The sequence below is a fragment of the Hyla sarda genome, chromosome 2, assembly GCF_029499605.1.
Source record: "Hyla sarda isolate aHylSar1 chromosome 2, aHylSar1.hap1, whole genome shotgun sequence".
Classification (NCBI taxonomy): domain Eukaryota; kingdom Metazoa; phylum Chordata; class Amphibia; order Anura; family Hylidae; genus Hyla; species Hyla sarda.
In genome coordinates, this window is record NC_079190.1 from 242,021,250 (window position 1) to 242,040,272 (window position 19,023).

The following is a 19,023-nucleotide window of genomic DNA, read 5'->3' on the forward strand; positions in this document are numbered from 1 at the left end:
TTTTGACCCTTCCGCCACGTTATTTGACTACGCACCTTTGCTGCCTGCCTTGACCTTCTGCTAAGTCCGACTAAGCCTCTGTCTCATCCTTCTGTACCTCGTCTTGCCAGGTTACCTGTGTGGTCGAGTCGTATCGGGGGTAGCGACCTGGGTGTTGCCTGCCGCAGCAAGCCCATCCAGCCTTGCGGCGGGCTCTGGTGAAGACCAGCAGCACCTTAGACTCCGCTCCCCGATACGGCCCGTGTCATCTTCCACACAGGTTAGAAGATCCACATCCATCAGCGTTACATCCTGCCAGGAGGGGCCGACTTCTTTTTGTATGCCTAGTGTCAGCAAGATATACCCACAGTCTCTGTGTCCCCATGGTCTCTGTGTCCCCCAATGGATCCTCCGCGAAAGAGATTTTACGGTAAGCATAAAAAATCTACTTTTCCATTGATAATTTTTGTGTGATTTTGTTGTCAGCACATTCAACTATGTAAAGAAGAAAGTATTTCATACGATTAGTTCATTCATTCAGATCTAGGATTTGTTATCTTAGTGTTCCCTTTTGAGCAGTGTTTTTTGAGCAGTGTGTATAATGTGACCATTGCATTTTTGGCACCAACATCTAGCAGAGGTGTCCTTCAGATCTCCACCACTGTCGTTCTCAGCTCAGTGTATATCTGACTTTGAAAGAAGACATTTAGATAGACAGGCCAGGTAATGTGAGCTGCATGCTTAGAGGCACTCACTATAGCCAATGAGCCTGTTACATAAACTGCAGTACAGTACTGATTCAGCAGTTTTAAGCTAATAAGAAATGTGTCCAAGGTTCAAAGGGGAGGAGAGAAGCAGGAAGCAGAAGCTGTTACTGTGATTTCTTCTAGCTAGTAATGCACACGGAAACTTCATGTGCTTCATCAACCCAAGAAAATACTGAGGCCTGGCTAAGGGTATGTCAAGCACCAAGTAAGTGGTAGATAGGGCCTGGCATGTGCTCTACAATTACATTACACTGTGACTGTGCAATGGACATCATAACTGGGAAGAACAATCATCTTGCATGAATCTATCTTTTAACATTACAAGTGAATGCATAGCCCTTGAAGCAACTTTGTAGATAAGAGATGATTGGCTTTCATCATGGAGTCTAAGCCAAGCATATTTTATATCAGTGTATACTGAGAAGGTCTATTATCAAGATGAATAATTACTTATAAACATTCAGTTCCACAATTCCCTGCTGAACCACTAAATGGGTGTGCAACTCTTGAGGATTGTGTAGTGAATTTAAAGGATATATTAATTATGCATTACTACAGCCCGATTACAGAGCTAACCAAAGGTAATGGAGCCTGCAAAAAGAAAATATGTAGCATCTGTTTATTACTGCTTCATTGATTTATTTATTTTTTGGACAGTTTTGTCTTGTCCATATGGAAGTCAATGACTCTTTTATCTTCTATGGGGAAAATATATCTGTATTGCCTTCCTTACCAGCTATTATGTTGGATTAAAGGGGTATTCCAGGCCAAAACTTTTTTATATATATCAACTGGCTCTGAAACGTTAAACAGATTTGTAAATTACTTCGATTAAAAAATCTTAATCCTTCCAATAGTTATTAGCTTCTGAAGTTGAGTTGTTGTTTTCTGTCTAACTGCTCTCTGATGACTCACGTCCCGGGAGCTGTGCAGTTCCTGTGGGGATATTTTCCCATCATGCACAGCTCCCGGGATGTGACATCATCAATGAGCAGTTAGACAGAAAACTTCAGAAGCTAATAACTATTGGAAGGATTAAGATTTTTTAATAGAAGTAATTTACAAATCTGTTTAACTTTCCGGAGCCAGTTGATATATATATAAAAGTTTTTGCTTGGAATACCCCTTTAATATGTGCTTTTTAATATGCACAAAATCCACACTTTTGTGAATTTTGTGGCATATTCGCTGCATATTTGTGTTGCTGTTTTTAGAGTGAAATCATTAGAAACATACAGAAAACATTTTGGAAAGTATTTCTGCACCTGAAATGTTTGAAGTGTTTTGCAGGTTTTATTTTCTACCCATAGGCTGGGTGGAACAGCTATTTTAGCACTAAAATAGCAAAAAAAAAAATGCCTAAAAAGTGGTTTGTTGTCTGCTTTTAGTTATGGGTTCAAAAATTACATGGAGTGTTTCCATACCTTTTTTTTTTTTAAGGAAATCTGTTGGCTGTATTCTGTATTCGCTGGTAAGAGCTGCCAACACCATTGAATAGCTGTACAAAAGAAAACTGTAGCTTTTCTGGAGTTGATGGTGGTAGCCTGACTAAAATCTCCTATTTATTTCTCAGGGAAGTGTCAAGAAGGTGGAGCTGTGTTGCTCAAATGCCACAATCTAGCCTACATGCCGTCTTGCTTGCCCCACCTCCTATCTCTCCTTTGATTGATGTAAAAAGCCAATTAAGGAGGGTCTGTGAGGTAAAGGCAAGAAAGGAGGTGTGCCAGACTGTGATACTTGCGTAGCTCATCTCCACCTCCTTGACTCTAGGCTGAGAAATGAAAAAGGCATTTTTCTGAGTTTGGCAACTACTATCTATGCCAGGAAAACAGATATCCAACAGTGTCTGCAGATAGCAGATTTGTTTTAAACAAAAGCCAAAAGTGAATCCGGCACAATTCCTTCCATTTTTTTTCCATTCCTCTGAGATGTCTGGCTTTAGTTCAAATTGAATTTAAAAAAATGCTACAAAAAGCTGTGTCTGAAAACTCCTTTGGCTTCCTTCAAACATATTATTACCATAGAATACTTAAATGGAAACAAGAGGAGAATGCCATACTAACAGGTATAGCAAGGTGTATAGTAACAATGGGGAATGTAACTAATTGATGTAGAACAACAATAAAACAGCAACAATCCATGCTCTGCCACAGACCCTTTAGGCAGTCTGGATGTTGTTTATCAGTATCAGATAAAATATAATTACCAAGTAATAAAATATAACAGAATAAAAGTGATATCATAAACAAAACTTCATGGAGTCCTGCACACATGTTAATTTCTAACGATTTCCCTTGGTCCTACAGCAGCACAAGTGGGGTATTCTGCCTTTGTGGAGCTGGTAGGACAGATGGAATTCTTAGTAAAAAAAAATGTATTTAATTGAACAATTAGCCTCACCCCCAGTAAAGGTATGTAGCAACAAGCAAAAACATATATAACCAAATTAAAAAAGGAAAGAATATTTACAAAGGCAGGAGGTTCCAGATCGTGATGTAGGAAGAAACATCTTATAGCTTCCTTTATTCAGTGGCATAAAGTTGACTTGGAAGCCTTGTAGACCTTGTTCTTGATAGAATAAAGTAGAAGGAGATTTTCATCCTTACGAGATACTTCTGTCTAGCTCAATTAGATCCTAAGACATCTGGAGATATCCAGGGTGTGGAGAGATCGTTTCTGATTCTAAGAAGGTGCAGGAGCCAGGACAGCTATGGAAATAACCTGATTTAAATTCTTATAGAAAGGAATTTTGGACACAAGGGAAGGTAAGTACAGAAGCAGTATCCTGGAAATAATTTAGTATGGAGCTCATGAGCTAATGACGTTTGAAGCTCTCTGATTCTCTTGGCATATGTAATTACCAGCAAAAGGTAATCTTCAAGGAAAGAAACTTGAAGTCAACTTCTTCCAATGGCTAAAAGGGAGATGTTAACCCCCTGAGCACCACGGACAAATCTCACTGTGGAATTGGAGGAAGGATGGTAGGCTTTAGTCTAAAGGCACTCTTAAGGAACCTCTTGATCAGAGGGTCTTGAGAGATGGACCTTCCTAAGAAGGCTGACATAGCCACCATTTAAACCTTCAGCGTGGAAACACTTAGGCCCTTATCCAGGCTATCTTGCAAGAATTGAAGGATTGAAGGTAGACGGGGATCTGAAGCCGGCACCACTGTTAAAAAATCTGCTTTATTCTGGGTCTGGAGAAAGACAATATTTTCAAGACTGACTCTGATAGCCCTCTAGATAGTAACAGCAGATTCATTCTCCTGGCTGGCAGGTTGTATCTGTGCCGATCCTAGCATAACTGAGTTATAACTGAGCCAGAATGGGATGATCACTGAGGACTGGTCTTGCCTGGTTTTCATCAATACCCTTGGTATCAAGGAAACTGGAGGGAAACATAGGCCATCCTGAACCTCCATAGTATGGACAGAGCGTCCAACACTCACGGCTTGTCCTTTCAGTATAAAGAGCAGAAGTTCTTCACTTTTGCGTTGAACCTGGTGGCCATGAGATCTATCTCTGGCACTCTCCACCGTAGGCAGATCTGATGAGACAGGTGGGACAGGTTTGACTCTGTCCATTGAAATAGTAATCCCACCTCCCAGTGGAACTAAAGCACCCAACCCAAAAATTTGGGGAAGGTAAAAATCTGTGTACATTAAATACATACATGCAACGGTTAAAACATTTTTTGCAAAACAACCCATAGTTGATCAGTGGGAGTCATATAGGTCTTTCCAATACAACACAATGCTCACTGCCGTAAACTTTGTCCACGTTAAAAAACTGTCCGGAGTAGGAGAGGTTTAGTCTGTGAATTTACTGCTGCCTTTGACAATTCCCGATATGGACAAAGGTGGAACGCCATGTTGGATTGGAAAGACTTACACTTTCTCCAGAGCATAGAGCAAATGATAAGTACTGGAAAGCTTGTATTTTTTAAATAGAAGTATTTCACAAATCTGTAAAACATTCTTGCAGTAGATGATTTGAAATATTTATTTTCTCTAGTGTACCCCTTTAAGGGGGGAAGTTTGACGTGTTTTTTTTTTTTAAACTAATGGCATAAGTCAATCCAGCAGGAAGAAGAAGTGTAAGTTCACGCTTAATACACTGCTCAAAAAAATAAAGGGAACACTAAGATAACATATTCTAGATCTGAATGAATGAACTAATCGTATGAAATACTTTTGTCTTTTACATTCAGACAAAAATTATCAATGGAAATCAAATTTATCAACCCATAGAGGTCTGGATAAGGAGTCACAATCAAAATCAAAGTGGAAAACCCCACTACAGGCTGATCCAACTTTGATTTAATGTCCTTAAAACAAGTCAAAATGAAGCTCAGTAGTGTGTGTGGCCTCCTGTCAGACCCAAGGCCTGATTATGGAAACATACATGTGTTTTATAATTGTATCTGTGTATAATGTATAAACTAAGACCTGGGGGTGGGAGTCATTCAGACTATGTGTGTTTGTGTATTGCAGTCAATTTAGGTCTGTCTGCTGTGTCTTCCTTTGAAGTCAAAGGCCCTTTGAAGTAGCAGGATGTAAGGGGGGTCTGGTCCCATATATGAAATAAGAGATGCCCCCACCTGGTGGGATCATAGGGGAGGGGGGGAGGATGGAGTCTTTCCCCTCCAGAAAGGCCATTATAAAAACTGAGATACTGGTCAGGTGGCATAAGCTGACAAGACCATCCTAAGAACAACTGGAGACTCACTCTCATGGACTGCTATACCATCATGCTATAAGAACTACATTTTTTGCTTTCTGAACTTGCCTTGCTAAACTCTTTCATATTTTTGTAACTGTATGTCAAACGGGTACGTGGAGGTGTCACGATCACACCCTACCTCCAAGGTTGACTTCGAAGCCTTGCAGCCCTTGTTCTTGATAGAATTTTCATCCTTACGAGATACTTCTGTCTAGCTCAATTGGATCCTAAGACATCTGGAGATATCCAGGGTGTGGAGAGATCGTTTCTGATCCTAATAAGGTGCATTTGTTTATTTTATAAGTAGCACTGTGATACCTTTTTTCAGATTTAATGTTTAATTAATCTTTGATCTCTAAATATAGGAACTCACCTTTCTGAAGGAAGCTCTGGTGAAACACGTTTATTAAAGGGTTAATTTGATGACTTGCTGGGACTAGTAGTGGATACCCAGATGTCTGGTGGCTTTAATCCTTGCACCATCACACTCTCTCTAGCGGCTTTGCTGGACCGATAGGGTGTGATCATGACAACTGGATTGCCTTGCTGGATTTAACCTGTAGGGAAATCTTAGCACTAAAAGAAATTGCATACATATTCTTGTGTGTAAACTCCAAAGACAGAGCTCAGTGGTGGTTTAAAAGACATACAAAAAGAGTGCAAGACAGTTCTGCCCTCCCCATCTTCTGTTTTACCTCCTGTCTCATCTTGGAAATATGGAGGCATATCGCAAACAGTCCAAGACTGCACTGGAGCTAATGTGCCAAGAAAAGGAGATCCCTACTGCGGGAAAGAACAAGGAACAACTTAGTGCTGATCTTGTGGAGTTTGATGCCCGTGCAGCAGAGCTGAGTGACATGAAACAAAGTCCTACAGCTGGAACTGCCATCCAAGGACTTATATCTCCTGGGGAACACAGCAACATTACTCCCCATCAGGACAGTACTCCACATGAGGCCTTGGACTCATATCAGGACTACCTTACAACACCTTGGGAATGTGGATGCTAATATGAAACTCCAACTACTTCTCCAGTACCAGACTGCAGAGAGAGAGGCACAGGCAGGAGCTGCAGAAAGAGAGGCACGAGCCGCTGAGAGAGGCGGCAGAGAGAGCAGCAGAAAGAGAGGCCCAGCGGAGGCAGGAACTGGAGGTTCTGAGGCTGAGAGGGGATGCTTTATCTGCACGCAGTGATGTGCAGGATCAAGGAGACTACAAACCTCGCTTGGAACATTTCCCCATGTTTGAGAAAGATGGTAATCTGGATGTGTTCCTGAGGCGATTTGAAAATGTTTGTCGGCAGTTCCATCTACCTAAGGAACAGTGGGGACGATATTTAACCCCACGGCTGCGAGGGAAAGCTCTGGATGTGTTTGCTTCGCCTCCCTCTGAAAGTGATCAGGACTATGAGGCAATAAAATCTGCCCTGCTAAAAAGTTTTAATCTGACTCCAGAGGCGTATCGGAAAAGATTTAGGACTTTGCAACAAAGCACCACAGAAAGCTGCACTGAACATGCAGGTCAGCTAAGGACTACATTCAGACAATGGACTGGGGGCCTACAAGTCACTACTTATGAGGCCCTGGAGTACTTGATGATCCTGGATCAGTTTCTCCAAACACGGAGCTTTGAAGCCAGAGAGTGGATTTTGGACCACAAGCCCAAGACAGCAGCGGAAGCAGCAGAACTAAGAGATGACTTTGCCAATAACCGGGCACCACCTTCAAAGCGTGGATCTGCACAAGCTGGAGCAAGTACCTGGAGGGGAGCCACACAACCACAAAGCACCATCCGACCAGCCTGGAAATTCGTGGCGTCATCACCAAAAGCCGCTGGAGCCACATTGGGTCTGGGGGACACCCGCTGATGTTATAGATGCAATAAGATTGGGCACCTGAGTGCCATTTGCCCCAACAAAAAGAATTCTCCACCGGCAGCTGTAGGACACACAGCCGTTCTTCTGGTGTCCAGAGCGGTGGAGAAAAGAGGGGATAACCTGCAGAGCGTAACTGTGGGTGACCGGGTGACAGTGGGTTTACGAGATTCTGGAACCTCATTTACCTTGGTATGGCCTGAAGTGGTGGATACAGAGGACATCATCCCTGGAAGAACCATGGCTTTCAAAGGAATTGGAGGTGTGCGACCTGATGTGCCCATGGCCCGTGTGTACCTGGATTGAGGTATTGAGGGGGTCTCTGAGGACATCCCTGTTAATGTTCTGCTGGGGAATGATTTGGGTCGGATGCTCTGTCATTATGCTCCGACATCCCACTTTGAAACAAATATAACATCTAGACACAGAGATATCCACAGAGTGGATGCAATACGTATACAACATGTCAATCCCCAAATCCCTTTAGTACGTGAACTTTTTATCCTTACTTTTAATTGTTCTCCCTATATTGGGACACTTCAATGACCAAATAATGCTAGTTTTGGCAGAAAGTCTTGGATTTCCATTAAGAAATTACTGCATGGCTATAGAGAAAATAATAAAAAGTCTTCTGTGTTGCATTAACATTTTTAACCTCTAGGGGGCAGCAAAACTCCACAATAATAATATCTCGCCAGCGTACATATGCAGAACATTAATAATGCAAAAGGTTAATAATGAAGTTGTTCTCCTGAGGTCCTTTATATATGTGATAGACTTTAGCAGGTAGCCATGAAAACCTTCTTACAATCGATAGCAAAGGATTTGTGGCAAGTACAGATTTAGTTCAGGAGTACCACCTACAGGTTTTTAGGGAGGAAAATCTGTCACTGCAGTTTTTTTGCAATCTTTTGAGCCAAAGCGGCATCATTCATTGTGGGGGCACAGCGACATAATTTATTGAGAGGGCACAGCGACATCATTTATTGAGAGGGCACAGCGGAATAATTTATTGAGAGGGCACAGGGGCATAATTTATTGAGCGGGCACAGCGGCATCATTTATTGAGGGCACAGCGGCATCATTTATGGAGAGGGCACAGCAGTATCATTTATGGAGAGGGCACAGCAGCATCATTTATTGTGAGGGTACAGCAGCATCATTTATTGTGAGGGCACAGCTGCATCATTCATCGTTTTATGGTACAATAAGTCGGTACAGGGCACAGTGTTTGTCAAAATTATATTGGGGGAGATTTATCAAAACCAGTGGACAAGTTTCCCAGTTGCCCATAGCAACCAATCAGATGGCTTCTTTCATTTTTCACAGCCCTTGAAAGAAGCAATCTGATTGGTTGCTATGGGCAACTGGGCAACTTTGTCTGTCCACTGGTTTTTATAAATCTCCCCCATAGCCTGTGCCAGTAATATAACAGGGATATAGCGTGTGGGAGTAATATAAACGGAGATATAGCATGTGGCAGTACTATACCCAGGGGAATACTGTGTGGTTGAAATATACCTGGGATACAGCATTTGACAATAATATACCTAGAGCACAGCATGTGGCAGTAATATATTAGAGGCATAGCATGTGGCAGCACTATACCAGGGGAATAGCGTGTGGCAGTAATATACCAGGGCACAGTGTGAGGCAGTAGTATATACAGGGGCACAGCATGCAGGCAGTAATATATACAGGGGCAAAGTGTGTGGCAGTAATATACCAGGGGCACAGCATGCGGCAGTAATATATGCAGGGGAATAGTATATGGCAGTATTATATTAAGGGGGTACAGTGTGTGGCAGTAATATATTTAGTAGTACAGTGTGTGGCGGTAATATATTTAGGGGTACAGTGTGTGGCAGTATTATATTCAGGGTACAGCATGTGGCAGTATTTTATTTAGGGGTACAGTGCGGCAGTATTACATTCAGGGGCAGTATTTTATTGTCTGTGGCAGTATTATTTTCATTGGTACAGTATGTGGTAGTATTATTTTCAGACTTGAGCAAGAAGAAGAATCCAGCACTGCAGGTCCAAGGCAAGGAAGTTGTTTATTGCATAAGAACACACGAACACATAACGTGGATCACAAGGTGACGCTTTTCGGTGAACTCTCTCGCCTTAGTCGTACTAAGGCGTACTTAGGCGAGAGAGTTCGCCGAAACGCGTCACCTTGTGATCCACGTTATGTGTTCGTGTGTTCTTATGCAATAAACAACTTCCTTGCATTGGACTTGCAGTGCTGGATTCTTCTTCTTGCTCAAGTTTGCATCTACACGTGTTCTATTATTTTAGATACAGTTTGTGGCAGTATTATTTTCAGGGGTACAGTATGCAGCAGTATAATTTTCAGGGGTACAGTAGGCAGCGGTATTATTTTTAGGGGTACATTATGCAGCAGTATTTTCGGAGATGCAGTCTGTGACAGTATTATTTTCAGTGGTACAGTTTGCAGCAGTATTATTTTCAGGGGTACAGTAGGCAGCAGTATTATTTTTAGGTATGCGGCAGTATTATTTTTGGAGAGTCTGTGACAGTATTATTTTCAGTGGTGCAGTATGCAGCAGTATTTTTTTCACGGGTACAGTAGTCAGTGGTATTATTTTTAGGGGTACAGTATGTGGCAGTATTATTTTTAGAGAGTCTGTGACAGTATTATTTTCAGTGGTGCAGAATGCAGCAGTATTTTTTTCAGGGGTACAGTAGGCAGTGGTATTATTTTTAGGGGTACAGTATGCGGCAGTATTATTTTTGGAGAGTCTGTGACAGTATTATTTTCACGGGTAAAGTATGCAGCAGTATTATTTTCAATGGTCTAGTAGGCAGCTGTATTTATAGGGGTACAGTATGCAGCAGTATTATTTTCAATGGTCTAGTAGGCAGCTGTATTTATAGGGGTACAGTATGCAGCAGTTTTATTTTTAGGGATACAGTAGGCAGCTGTATTTATAGGGGTACAGTATGCGGCAGTATACAGAAAATACAGGAAACAGTAAATTTACATCCTCCAGAGTTCAGTCATTTTACCTATATCCTTCATGGCACTGCGGCCAATAGGTGTGAACCAGGCTTTAGTGCTTAGCTCGGACCTTTACCAGTGACAGACCTGGATGAGCGGACCCTCACTAAAAATAGTTGAGTTCCCCCTAGTGTCCTCTGTGCTTACTCACTGATCTGTGTCCTCTGAACTTTATCTGTTTATGTTTGTTATCTGAGCCCAGTATTTATAGTGTTCTATGTTCCTGTTATGTTTCTGGCTCATGACCGGCTTTGCATTATTATGTGTTTTTACACCACTGCACTTTAGCGCAGGGAGGGACTGGCACCCAGTTGTCAAACCATCAGTTAGGATGGATGGGCAAGTAGGCAGGGAAAGTGTTTTTATTGTTAGTTTAGGGATCACTCTTCCTGTCTCCCCCAGTCGGCGGTCCTGACAGTTCCACATTAGGGAACCAATAAAACTACAGCTTTGAATTGATCCAAAGTCTCCGTCTTTGGTGATGTGACCGGGCAGTTGTTTGCATTGTGAGATTTCTGAAGTGGCCCATTAGATGGTCGCCTGCATGGCGATTGAGTCCAGTTCCATCTTTCCTTTCCTTTCTTTTTATATTGTAGCAGAGTGTCATTTCTTCAGTGTCACATGAAAAGATATATAATATATTTTCAAAAATGTGGGGGTGGACTCACTTATGTGAAGCACTGTTCTGTAATTGTTCAAAACGGCATTTCTAATAATGCCATTCATAGGTTATCTTTGAAGGCAAAACTTAATGTGTTGTTATTTCTTTTTTTTTGTTCAGTTTTTAACTTAAGAAGTTCTGACCTCGGGATCACATCTACACGCCTCTGTGCTTCCTGTACAATCTCCCTTGGGTAGCCTTACTCAAGTAGTCGCATCTGCAGATCATCTGCCTGCCTTTGGTAAGTATATGGATTGTTATTAATTATTTTTAAGCAAACTAGCTGGCTATACGGGATACCCTTTTTACACATTGGGGATTGGATGAGGTGCAGTAGAGAAAATTATTTTTGGATGTAAATTTTCTATATCCTGAAATGACTATGTTGTTATCCTGAATTCCAGTTTTAACATCTAAGAACTCTAGAGAATCACCTCCATATTAAGAGGTGCATCTCATGCTGACATTGTTCACATTGTTGAGATAACAGACATAATTCCTGGCCCAAATCACAAAGATAGGGACTCCATAATGAACTGTATGAACTCGTTGGACCTTTCAGTAAAACTGAGGAACCTTAATCGAAGCCAACTAATATCCATCATATCAAGCCAACAAAATCATTTAGAGCTACAATTAGTGTCACGTAAATAAGTAGAGGGGCAATCAACCGATCCACATATCTGGAGCCAATCCCTGCCACTACAGGGCAGCCTGGGGGCTGGCTCACCAACTAATATCCATCATATCAAGGCAGCAAAATCATTTAGAGCTACAATTAGTGTCACGTAAATAAGTAGAGGGGTAATCAACCAATCCACATACCTGGAGCCAATCCCTGCCACTACAGGGCAGCCTGGGGGCTGGCTCACCAACTAATATCCATCATATCAAGCTAGCGAAATCATTTAGAGCTACAATTAATGTCACGTAAATAAGTAGAGGGGCAATCAACCAATCCACGTACCTGGAGCCAATCCCTGCCACTACAGGGCAGCCTGGGGGCTGGCTCACTCATTCTATTGGGTAGAATGTACCAAGATGTTTTTTTTTTTTTGAAAGATCAAGCATTCATCCTTTTTTCATATATCTATCTATCTATCTATTTATATATATATATATATATATATATATATATATATATATATATATATATGAATATTCTCTTATCTGTAAATTTAGGTAGTGACCATTACTTTTCTGGTGAGGTTACTAGCTAATTTTTTATAGATCATAACATTGTCACCTCAGCCTTATGATCTTTTCTAAACCACACTACTGTTGAACTCTGCTATGTCTGCCTTCCAGATTTAATATCTTCCCCATTAATAAGCCACTGTAGTCCTTCTTTTTCTTTCTTTTAGTAATGTTTGTTATAGAGGAAGGATGAATCAATGCCTTCTCTTTTCTAAGGACAGCTTTATTAAAGATTGCCTTTTTTAAAAGGTTCCTGTTTACTTTCTGCAGTTTCCATTAAAGCTTCTCCCGCTTATTCTGCTAGAATACAAACTAAGTTGTGTTCTGTGAACAGGATTAGGCTAGGTTCACACTACGTTTTGTACTTACGGTTCCCTTATACGGCTGGGAGGTGGCGCTTAATCGCGGCATCCGCACTCAGCCGTATAGAGGAAGCGTATTTAATGCATGTCTATGAGCCGACCAGAGTGAACCGCAGCCTCCGGTCGGCTGCGTTTTCGGCCATATGCGGTTTCCCGACAGTAGGCAAAAACGCGGTCGACCACATTTTTGCCTGCAGTCGGGAAACCGCATACGGCCGAAAACGCAGCCGACCGGAGGCTGCGGTTCACTCTGGTCGGCTCATAGACATGCATTAAATATGGTTCCCCTATACGGCTGAGTGCAGGCGCCGCGATTAATCCCTGCCCCCCTCCTCCCAGCCGTATACGGGAACCGTAAGTACAAAACGTAGTGTGAACCCAGCCTTAGTAGGTAAGGCTTTGTTCACATGTTGCATTGCAGTTTCATCGCAGTACTGTTTCAGAATTTTTACTGTGATTTCACAATATTGTGACAGTACCGCAATATAACTGCAATAGGGTGTGTTTACACAATTAAGAAATAGAATTAAAAAGAGGAGGGGCTGATTTATCAAGCTAAATTATAGTAGGATTCTTTGTGTTTCCCAGAGCAATCAGAGTCTAGCTTTTTTTTAATTAGGATTTTCAATATATAAATGACAATACAATGAAAAAGATAAAATGAAAAAAAATATATAGTAAAACACAGAAAAAAGTTAACACTAAAGTCTTGTTTTTTTTTTTTACTATTGCGCAGCCATGACAATCATAAGTAATCATTATAACATGCCACAAATTCAAAAGTTCTTTAAAATTTTTCTTAGATTATGAATTCAATACTATATACATTGTTCATTTTTGTTGGGTTTGCTGCATAAGAACCATAAAAGACGCATATGGCCATTGTACACTATTGAGCACACTCTGTGCTCACAACATGCATGTCCTAAGGACATATTCATATGGGACATTTTGTGGCATTTTTGTCAATTGTGCATAACAGCAAGGTTGTGCAGTGTACAATGTGGTGATTTTGTGATAATGGAGACAAAAAAAAAAAACGCTCATGAATATACAACCTGATACCATTTTAGTTAAATATTTTGTTATAAACAAAGCCACGTATAATATACTTTTTACTATGTTTAGCGTTTTGCTCTATTTCAGAAATATACGATGGGCTCCCCCGTGCAGTATTCACCAGTGTCTCGTGTGGTAATCTTTGGAGGTACACACGGCAATGAGATGTCAGGCGTCACTTTGGTTAAACACTGGATAAAGAATCCTTCTGAACTGCGGAGAAAAACGTTTACGGCTGAAGCATGCCTGGCAAATCCCCTTGCTGTGGAGCGATGTGTGCGATACATTGACACAGACCTTAATCGCTGCTTATCAGAGGCGGTACTAAGGTGAGGTTATTGTATATATCACATTTTATGGCAAATCATTCTCCTATAAGAGCTGAATGCACATTGCTGTATTATGGCTCTGTTTTTCACAGAGCTGTATAATGGCTCCAATAAACATGATCCCTCTATTGTACCGCTGTATGTATCAGATTTTATACTATAACTTTTTCTGTTGGATTTCTGTTGGAGTCTGTTATGTCCTATTAGTCTTTGCTCAAGGGGAGAATATTTCTGTACTGTAGAGGTCGTACATGCTCTGTGCCGGTTGGTATGAGCCCTATACTTGGTGGTTTAATATAATTGTACATAATCACTTAGGTTCTGGTATAACTTATACAGTGATCCCTCAACTTACAATGGCCTCAACATACAATAGCTTCAACATACAATGGTCTTTTCTGGACCATTGTAACTTGAAACCAGACTCAACATACAATGCTATGGAATCTGCAAAACGTGTCAATGGCTGGAAGAACCGACCAATCAGTATGGATATTTCACTGGTGAAACCCCTGTATTCCTAAAGTGCATGCACTGACTGGTGTCTGGTAGCGCCCCCTACAGTACAGGGAGGTATTACATGTTCTGTAGTCTTTACCTGTGCCAGGGTTAGCTGCTCCTTTGGGCATCAGGTGAGGGCGGCTCCATTTTCCTTTTGTTTTTTTAGGACATTGCTTGTTCTGTACAGGACCCTGAAGAAGCTTCTGTCATCTACATAGACCAGTGTTTCCCAAAGAGTGTGCCTCCAGCTGTTGCAAAACTACAACTCACAGCATGCCCGGACAGCCAAAGGCTGTCCGGGCATGCTGGGAGTTGTAGTTTTGCAACATCTGGAGGCACCCTGGTCGGGAAACGCTGAAATAGACAGTGATTTACAGCTTCCAGTAGATCTTTCTTATGTGTAAGGATTTGCTTTATTTGTATTAGTTATCTACTTATTTATCTTTAATCCTCACTTTTTCCTATTTTTGGATGACATTTTGGTGGCTTCAGAACCAATTACCAGGTTTCCATAGAGTTATGGTCTCAACATACAATTGTTTCAACATACAATGGTCGTCCTGGAACCGATTAAGGCTGGGTTCACACTACGTTTTGTCCCATATGGGAGCGCATACGGCAGGGGGGAGCTAAAAGCTCGCGCTCCCGTATGTCACCGTATGCGCTCCCGTATGTCATTCATTTCAATGAGCCGACCGGAGTGAAACGTTCGGTCCGGTCGGCTCATTTTTGCGCCGTATGCGCTTTTACAACCGGACCTAAAACCGTGGTTGACCACAGTTTTAGGTCCGGTTGTAAAAGCGCATACGGCGCAAAAATGAGCCGACCGGACCGAACGTTTCACTCCGGTCGGCTCATTGAAATGAATGACATACGGGAGCGCATACGGTGACATACGGGAGCGCAAGCTTTTAGCTCCCTCCTGCCGTATGCGCTCCCGTATGGGACAAAACGTAGTGTGAACCCAGCCTAATATTGTAACTTGAGGGACTACTGTATCCTTATGATACAACCATAATAAAGTAACCTGTCAGCAGCTATATGTGGTCCTAACTACAGGCAGCAGAAAATGCCAACAGGCTCATTACAATAAAATGTTGCAGCGTTTCAGAGTAGGACAAGATTTTGGTAAGGAGGGTCCCTGTCAGTATTTCATACTTATGCTGACAAGTTCCCTTTAGTATACTTATAGCAGATAAAGTAAAACAATCATATCATGGTTGCAATTCCCTTCATGATGCTAATGCTCCTCAAACTGAAACTACAGTGGACCCTCAGGTTACAATGTTAATTTGTTCCAGGGCGAACATAGAATATTGAGACCATGACTAGTAATTGATTATAAAAATAAAGAATGAAGAAAAAAGTCAAGATAAGTAATACAGATAAAGCAAATCTTTACATATTAGTCAGAAACAAATCAGTATATAAATAGAGGACAGGTGCTTTTTCAGGGTTCTGTACAGTACGCACAGTGTACTGTATATACAAAAACAGAGGTTCACCTGGTGTCCAAAGGAGCAGCTAGTCCAAGAACAGGTAAAGATAAGAACATTACAGTACCACACCACACTGCAGGGAGGTGATGGTAGACAGCGAATTAGTGTAGGCACTTCAATAATATAGGTGTTTATCAATGAAATGCTTATTCACACAAGTCATGGATCTGGACTGTTGTTGCCATTTTATCTTGAGTATGGTTTCAAGTTACAATGATCCAGAAAAAATGATTGTATGTTGAAAATATTGTAACTCGAGGCCATTGTATCATGAGGGATCACTGTATTTGTATTGGAGCCTATAACTAACAACAGTTAGGATTCAATACATGTATTTATTTAATGTGATGAGGCTAGATCTACCTTTCTTCCTCTGTCTGCACATGCACCATCCTTGGATCACAGCATTCCATCATACTAGCTTATTGCCTAACTGAATCTACAGTGGGGGGTTTTATCTACTTATAAAATGTTATCCCAGGAAATAGGTGACTATGTTTAAAGTGTACCTGTCAAAAAAAAGTGATATGTTACTCAGTACCTAATCCTGATCATGTGCATATAATTTGTGTGTGTCTGATACATATATGTATCTCTAACAAATAGTATTTATATGTTGCTCACTTGCTTTTTGTTCTTGCCCTTTGGAGGGGTGTGTCCATCTCTCTCCCTCATTGTGGATGACTCATCTGCTCTGAGTCCGGGAGCAGCCTTGCAGTCTGCAAATCACTGCACAGTAGTTTTTATTCATACATTTTCTATCTGTCCCTAGTAAAGCTGGATGCTAATAAACATAGTTGTCACTATGTGTGTCATTCAGCTTTCACAGACTCCTGAATGTCTGATCAGCTTCTTTGTCATTCAGGAGTCAGAAAACTTTGGCTGTTCAGGCATGCTGGGAGTTGTAGTTTTGCATTGCAACAGCTGGAGTTACAGTGTTTATAAAGCACTGTGTTAGAGCAGTGTTGCCTTTAGCTGTTGCAAAACGACAACTTCCAGCATGCCCACACATCCTTTGTCTGTAGTTTTGCAAGAGCTGTAGGCACACAGCTGGAGAATACACAGCTCTAAAACAGAGTTTTAAAAAGATTGTACCCCCAGCTGTTTTAAAACTACAACTCCCATTACGGGAGTTGCAGTTTAGGAACAGCTGAAGGCTGTAGTGGTGCAATGGTGATCTCCTATACTGGATACCAAAACACTTTATGGCCGATATCCAGTATGCTGCAAAATACAAAGTAGTCTGTCTGCATAAAGATAGATGACCCCTAGTGGCGGCTATTTTCATTTTCGATTTTTTTGTAAAATTGGCATTTTTTTAAATAAATGTATATTCAAAAAAGTCATCTTATGAGTAGTACTACAAAATATAAAACGTTTTTCATAATGACAGTGCCTCTTCAATTCCTAAACTAGTAGAGTTTAAACTATAACATGTCACACAGACATGTCAGAAATTTTGGTTGGTTGGAGTCTGGGTGCTCAGACCCCCACAAATCACTAGATGGAGCTGGGATAAGCATGCAGTGCTTTTCTCCCCCGCCTACTGCATTCCCCATCTCACTGCAGAAGTCAGGTTCTTTAGTAAGACTTGTGAATGTACACGTAGAGCACCAAGCTGCAAAGTGAAGCACTTAGCCATGGGTTTCTTATGGCTATATCCAGCAAAAGGTGGTTGTCCAGACCCCAGCCGCTCAAAGCTTTTGACATGTCTATGTGACATGTTAAAGGGGTACTCTGGGAAAATGAGCTTATAGCCTATCCACAGATTTCCTATACGGAACCAGGTATCTTACTCTCTCGGCTCTCTTCAGCTCCCAATCATGGAGATGAGAGCAAGTGATGGCCCGCTCAACTCGTCACCAGCTGAGGCGAAACACCACTGTGGCAGGTGATTGGCTGAGTGGGCTGTCACTTGCACATATCTGGGAAAGTTGGGGCCAGTATAGGAGATTTCATCCCCTCCCCCCACGTGTTCTCTATTCTGTGGATGAGGATAAGTTCCCCAGAGTATCTCTTTAATTGTTTATTAAAGTGACAGTAATGCCTTAATCTTATCATTTTAAAATGTCAGTATTAATCTGTTGACAGATTTCCTTTAATGAATAAATATCTGAACAAAATCTGAATGAATATTTGAACAATATCTCAATAAATATCTCAATATCAATGCAAGGATGTTTACTACTGTTATGTACGGGTTCAGGGTAGCTGCAAACCCAAAATATCTGTACCTTAGAAACATATTGATAAACACTTGTGTACATCTTCTTTTAGCGCACCAGAATCGGAGAGTGATCCTTACGAGTTTAAGCGGGCAAGAGAACTGAATCAGAAGTATGGCTCCGGGTCAAGTCAATTTGATTTTATTTTTGATTTGCACAACACAACTTCTAACATGGGGGCCACATTTTTACGTTGCTCAAATGATGAGATCTTATCAGAACATATGGCAAACTACTTAAAGGTAAGCACTATAAGGGGATGTTAACATAGGTTTGAATTGCTGCAGAAAATCCTCTAGTATTTCCAACCAAATCAACAACTCTCACCTTACTGATCCCCTGGTGCTCCCATAGCAAAACTTCCCTCATCTCTGCTCTCTGCTCACTAGCTTTTAGCGATGACGTGTTGATCCATGTGACTGCTTTAAATAACACATGTATCTCTTTAATTGGTAATAACTTTAGAACGCTTTTTCGAAGCGGAGCGATTCTGAGATTTTTTGTGAAAGACTCCAAAATATTGTGAAAAACTGGAAAATTTCTGGCTTTAAAAAAAAATACATTTCTTTATGGTGTACACTGTGCGGTAAAAGTGATGTTATATTTATTCTATTGGTCAGTACGATTATGACAATACCCATTTTATATAGCTTTCTATATTCTTTTTCCTTTTCTGAGCAACATAATTTTTCTGCCATTCATTTTCCAACAGCCGTAACTTTTTTTATTTTTCGTCCGATGCCATTGAGTAAGGGCTTATTTTTTGCAGAATGAGCTGTACTTTTTATTGGTATAATTTTAGCGATACGCGCTACCTTTTGATAT

The 19,023-nt window shown here is 41.1% G+C and overlaps 1 protein-coding gene across 3 annotated transcripts in view; it reads left to right on the forward strand.

Moving 5' to 3' along the window:
• Positions 1-745: 745 nt before the first annotated feature.
• LOC130355918 (N-acyl-aromatic-L-amino acid amidohydrolase (carboxylate-forming)-like) overlaps positions 746-19,023 on the forward strand; it is a 35,706-nt gene continuing 17,428 nt past the window's right edge. The window contains exons 1-4 of one of the 3 annotated variants that reach the window (XM_056556778.1): positions 746-951; positions 11,147-11,267; positions 13,732-13,973; positions 18,251-18,440. In XM_056556778.1, the coding sequence (XP_056412753.1) occupies positions 13,741-13,973; positions 18,251-18,440 (423 nt within the window). In that variant the 5' untranslated portion in view covers positions 746-951; positions 11,147-11,267; positions 13,732-13,740. Of the gene's footprint in view, positions 952-8,064; positions 8,127-9,686; positions 10,481-11,146; positions 11,268-13,731; positions 13,974-18,250; positions 18,441-19,023 lie in introns of those variants that run through there. The other 2 variants (XM_056556779.1, XM_056556780.1) reach the window with 2 other exon arrangements.